Raw genomic sequence first — 6,118 nt, forward strand, 5'->3', positions numbered from 1 at the left:
TTATTGTGGTAAACACATACATAAAGTGTACCCTCCTAACCATTTTAAACTGTTCAGTTCAGTAGTGTTAAGTGCATATTCATGTTGTTGTAAAACAGATCTCCAAAACTTTCTCATTTTCTGTAACTGAAATCTTGTACCAAGTAAACAGCAACTCCTCTTTCCCCTTCCCCGAGCCAGATATTCACCATTGTACTTTGTTTCTTTGAATATGACTTCTTTAGATTCAAAAAAGTGGAACTGTACAGTATTCGTCTTTTCTTTTTTTTTTCCCAAAAATATATTTATTTTTAAAAACAAAAATCAGACAAGTTTTATCGAGTCAAATTTTCCAGAGACAAAACAGAGTTTGAATTTCAGAGTGAAAGTTAAGCATCCATAATCTCATGCAGAAGTATTTCTCTGCAGGAGGTAAAATATTCTGCCTGACTTCGAGCACTCCATTCTCTAAATCTTGTTTGTGTTTCTACCATCATTGTACTCCATTCCAGGGCTCTGGCACACAAGAAAATCCACTTCTAAAACTCAAAATTTCCAAATTGAGATGAACGATTGTTGGGCTTTGGTTGGGGTTTATAACCAATTCGATCATTAATCATTTGTTCCCGGCTCTTGGGATCACCGCTGAGTCCAATGGCACCTTCTCCATCACTGCCTCCTACAATGTCCACATCTTCCTTTTGTTTTTTACGTGTCTCCAGGTCCTTTCGAATGCTCTCAAACTCCTCAATATCATCAAGTTTCAGCTCCAGGCGGGTTGGTTTTCGTCGCAGCATAATGAAATCAACACTAAAGGGCAGATCCAGTAAACTCTTAGCAGTTCACAGGGTTATCCTCAAGGTCTAAATAGGTCTTCAATGGACGGGTTATTCATTCAACCAACAGTTCCTGTGCTCCAGCTACTGAGTTAAAAGGCATAGTCACAGTCTCTTTTCAGGCCTGTTCAGTCCCTTTCCGGAACCTCGGCGCCCACCCTGAATCATCGGCTAAGCCAACTGGACTACACTTCCCACACTGCCTCTGAGTTTCTCTCTTCGCAGAACCTTGGCCTCCGCGTGCTTCTCTCTGAGGCTCTACAGATCACATCTCTCAACTCGACCAGACTCCCTCCTACTACCAGTCTTTTCATGATTGGCTTATTTCACCTAGCATCATGTCCTAAAAGCTCATCTATCTTATAGCATGTGCCAAGATTTCTTCCTTTTTGAGGCTGATTAATACTTCATTGCAGGTACATACTGCACTTTGTCCATCTATTCATCCATGGATGAACCCTTGGTTTGCTTCTATGTCTTGGCTGTTGTGAATAGAGCTGCTCTGAATATGAGTGCACCCTGCTTCCAATTCCTTTGGCTATATACCCAGGAGTGGGATTGCTGGATCATATGGCAGTGCTATTTTTAGTTTTGTGCTGAAACTCCTACTGTTTTCTGTAACAGCTATACCATTTTATATTCCCATCAACAGTGTGCAAGTGTTGCAATTTTATCACCTCCCATTAACACCTGTTATTTTGTTTCATTTTGTTTTAATAATAACTATTCTACTATCGGGTATTAGGTGACATGTCAGTGTGGTTTTGATTTGCGTGTCTCTGATGTTTGATGATGTTGAGCATATTTTCATGCATTTTTTGGCTGTTTGTATTTCTTCTTTGGAGATATGTCTGTATTGAGGTTAGTCGCTCAGCCGTGTCTGACTCTTTGCACCAGGCTTCCCTGTCCTTCACTATCTCCCTGAGACTGCTCAAACTCATGTCCATTGAGTCAGTGATGCCATACAATCATTTCATCCTCTGTCGCCCCCTTCTCCTGTTGCCCTCAATCTTGCCCAGTATCAGGGTCTTTTCAATGAGTCAGCTCTTCACATCAGGTGGTCAAAGTACTGGAGCTTCAGCTTCAGCATCAGTCCTTCCAATGAATATTCAGGGTTGATTTCCTTTAGGATTGACTGTTTTGATCCCCTTGCAGTCCAAGGGACTCCCAAGAGTCTTCTGCAGCACCACAGTTTAAAAAATTCTTCAGCACTCAGCATTCTTTATGATCCAGCTCGCACATCCTCTCACATGTACAGATCTCACATATACATCAACAGTATATGACTATTAGAAAAACCATAGCTTTGACTATATGGGCCTTTGTTGGCAAAATGATGTCTCTGATTTTAATACACTGTCTGGGTTTGTCATAGCTTTTCTTCCAAGGAGCAAGCGTCTTTTAATCTCATGGCTGCAGTCAGCATCTGCAGTGATTTTGGAGCCCAAGAAAATAAAGTCTGTCACTGTTTCCATTGCTTCCCCACTTTTTGCCATGAAGTGATGGGACCAGATGCCATGATCTTAGTTTTTGGAATGTTGAGTTTCAAGCCAGTTTTTTCACTTTCCTTTTTCATCTTCATCTTTAGTTCTTTTTCACTTTTGGGTGGTGTCATCTGCATATCTAAGGTCATTGATATTTTTCCCGGCAATCATAATTTCAGCTTGAGGATCATCCAGCCCGGCATTTCACATGCGGTATTCTGCATAGAGTTAAACAAGCAGGGTGACAATATACAGCCTTGACATACTCCTTTCCCATTTTTTAACCAGTCTGTTGTTCCGTTTATGGTTCTGTTGCTTCTTGACCTGCATACAGATTTCTCAGGAGGCAGGTAAGTTGGTCTGGTGTTCCCATCTCTTACAGAATTTTCTAGTTTGTTATGACCCATGCAGAGGCTTTAGTGTAGTCAGTGAAGAAGTAGAAGCTCTTCTGGAATACTCTTTCTTTTTCTATGACCCAATGGGTGTTGGCAATTTGATCTCTGGTTCCTCTGCCTTTTCTAAACCAGCTTGAACATCTGGAAGTTCTCAGTTCATGTACTGTTGAAGCCGAGCTTGAAGGATTTTGAGTATTATCTTGCTAACATGTGAAATGAGTGCAATTGTATGGTAATTTGAACATTCTTTGTCATTGCCCTTCTCTGAGATTGGAAGGAAAACTGACCTTTTCCAGTCCTGTGGCCACTGCTGAGTTTTCCAAATTTGCTGGCATATTGAATGCAGCACTTTAAAAACATCATCTTGTAGGATTTGAAACAGGTCAACTGGAATTCCATCACCTCCTCTAGCTTTGCTCATAGTGATGCTTCCTAAGACCCACTTGACTTCACACTTCAGGATGTCCAGCTCTAAGTGAGTGAACACACCATCGTGGTTATCTGGGTCATGAAGATCTGTTTTGTACAGTTCTTCTGTGTATTCTTGCCACCTCTTTTTAATATCTTCTGCTTCTGTTAGGTCCATATCATTTCTGTCCTTTATTGTGCCCATCTTTGCATGAAATGTTCCCTTGGTAACTCTAATTTTCTTGAAGAGATCTCTAGTCTTTCCCACTCTGTTGTTTTCCTCTGTTTCTTTGCATTGTTCACTTAACAACGCTTTCTTATCTCTCCTTGCTATTCTTCGGAACTTTGCATTCAGATGGATATATTTTTCCTTTTCTTCTTTGCCATTTCACTTCTCTGCTTTTCTCAGCTATTTGTAAGGCCTCCTCAGACAATCATTTTGCCTTTTTGCATTTCTTTTTCTTGAAGATGGTTTTGATCACCACCTTCTATGCAATGTTACAAACCTCTGTCTATAGTTCTTCAGGCACTCTATCAGATCTAATATCTTGAATTTACATGTCACGTCCACTGTATAATCATAAATTTGATTTAGGTCATACCTGAATGGCTTAGTGGTTTTTCCTACTTTCTTCAATTTAAGTCTGAATTTTGCAATAAGGAGCTCATGATGTAAGCCACAGTCATATCCTGGTCTTATTTTTGCTGTCTGTATAGAGTTTATCCATTTTCACCTGCAAGGGGATATAATCAATCTGATTTTGGTATTGACCATCTGCTAATGTCTAGTCAAGGCTATGGTTTTTCCGGTAGTCATGTATAGATGTGAGAGTTGGACTGTGAAGAAAGCTGAGTGCTGAAGAATTGATGCTTTTGAACTGTGGTGTTGGAGAAGACTCTTGAGAGTCCCTTGGACTGCAAGGAGATCCAACCAGTCCATTCTGAAGGAGATCAGCCCTGGGATTTCTTTGGAAGGAATGATGCTAAAGCTGAAACTCCAGTACTTTGGCCACCTCATGCGAAGAGTTGACTCATTGGAAAATGACTCATCCTCTGATGCTGGGAGGGATTGGGGTCAGGAGGAGAAGGGGACGACAGAGGATGAGATGGCTGGATGGCATCACTGACTTGATGGACGTTGAGTCTGAGTGAACTCTGGGAGTTGATGATGGACAGGGAGGCCTGGTGTGCTGTGATTCATGGGGTCACAAGGAGTCGGACACAACTGAGTAACTGAACTGAACTGAACTGAATGTTCAGTGTAGAGTTATCTCTTGTGTTTTTGGAAGAGGGTGTTTGCTATGACAAGTGCATTAACTTGGCAAAACTCTGTTAGTTTTTTCTCTGCTTCATTTTGTACTCCAAGACCAAACTTGCCTGTTACTTCAGGTATCTTTTGACTTCCTTCATTGAGGGTTAGAGCTTCATGAAGTTGGAGGGGGACTCAACTCAGCCCGCAGCACTATGTAAGTGCATACATGTTCCATAAAATTGCTGTGGATTGTCAGCCTTGCCATGAACTTCACACTAGGGCAATCTTCAAATGCCTGCCTCACTCTAAGCATCCTCGTCTTCATCATTACCATGAAGAAGTTGTAGTTTTATTTCCCGGGAGTTTCTCTTGGGTCCCCTTGATGGAGCTTTAGCAAGACAAATGTCTAGTATATCAAGGAAACAGAATCTTGTGGATTTTAACAGTAACCAAGAAGAGGTGGATCCGCTAGGTCTAAACAAATTCTTTAGTAGCCTGAACCCTCAGCTAGAGCAAAATCTTCTACAGCAAAACTGCTCTTCTCTATGTGTAAGGGGCTGAATGTTGAACATCATGAAAAATTCAACAAGTTCAAGTACTATTCACAAATGCTAATAATTTGATTTACATTCACGATGCATTAGTGGTTTATAAGACACTGTCAATAAATTGTTGTGACTTCCATTTACGTTTGTGAATTTATAAATATTGTAGATATTGTGATGACTATTGAAAAGAATATTGCCAAATCTCACTGATTACTAATGTTGAAATATGTCAGTGTTGTTTGAAGGGCAAAAAAAAGGTCCATACTTAATAATTCTCAAAGCTCTTATCTCTAAGTGGACACGTGTCTAGAGGTATCAAGTAAAAACAAGACTCCAAATATGAAGGAAATGGTCTGTGTTTTTGTGACAGCTACTTAATGAAGTAATAAAATAAACAAAGGTAAGAGCTAAACAACATATAAAGTTTACCACCAAGAAAATAAGTCACAAACTGAACTCAGCTCTTTGCTCCAGGCTAGATCTCAGCTGGTAAAGAATCCTCCTGCAAGGCAGGAGACCGCAGTTCAATTCCTGGGTCAGGAAGATCCCCTGGAGAAGGGATAGGCTACCCATTTGAGTATTTCTGGGCTTCCTTGGCGGCTCAGTTGGTAAAGAATCAGCCTGCAATGCTGGAGACCTGGGTTCGCTCCCTGGGTGGGAAGATCCTGTGGAAGAGAGGATGCCAATCCACTCCAGCATTCTTGCCTGGAGAATTCTCATGGACAGAGGAGCCTGGCAGGCTACTGTCTATGGGGTTGCAAAGAGTTGGACAGAACTGAGCAACTAAACACAGCACAGATCTTATAGAACCACACAGTATCAGTTTCAAACTCATTTTAAAAGAGACTTATAAAACCACCTTGCCTCACTCATAGGTTCCTTAGCTTCCAGGGTCCCAACTCCAGTGGGAAGCTGACCCACGTTGTGTCTGTTTCAATTAAAAGCCACAGGCATGATGGTAGCCAGGCCAGGAGACCCACAGGCCACTCAGATATCTCAACAGAGTCAAGTTAACATTGGTTGCCATGTAAAGAGCCAGTTTTCTTTATGAATGAGCAGCTGTTCCATCACTCTGCCCAAAGGGGCACTGCCAGTGTTTGGGGGCCCAGGTGGCTCCCAACAAAGGCACTCACTCCCCGAGAAGGGGCTCAGGGGGAGAAGTGACCCAGTCTTCTGTGTCAGGTCAATTGAGCTCTGCTATAGAAAATGCTTCACA

At 41.6% G+C, this 6,118-nt stretch overlaps 1 protein-coding gene across 1 annotated transcript; it reads right to left on the bottom strand.

Annotated features, from left to right (window-relative positions):
* Positions 1–256: 256 nt before the first annotated feature.
* Positions 257–1,109, bottom strand: LOC138931489 (anaphase-promoting complex subunit CDC26). The gene has a single exon (XM_070292283.1). The coding sequence runs from the start codon at positions 774–776 to the stop codon at positions 519–521; it is 258 nt and encodes an 85-aa protein (XP_070148384.1). The 5' UTR covers positions 777–1,109; the 3' UTR covers positions 257–518.
* Between the last annotated feature and the right edge of the window lie 5,009 nt (positions 1,110–6,118).

This window comes from Ovis canadensis, chromosome 2, assembly GCF_042477335.2.
Source record: "Ovis canadensis isolate MfBH-ARS-UI-01 breed Bighorn chromosome 2, ARS-UI_OviCan_v2, whole genome shotgun sequence".
Taxonomy (NCBI): domain Eukaryota; kingdom Metazoa; phylum Chordata; class Mammalia; order Artiodactyla; family Bovidae; genus Ovis; species Ovis canadensis.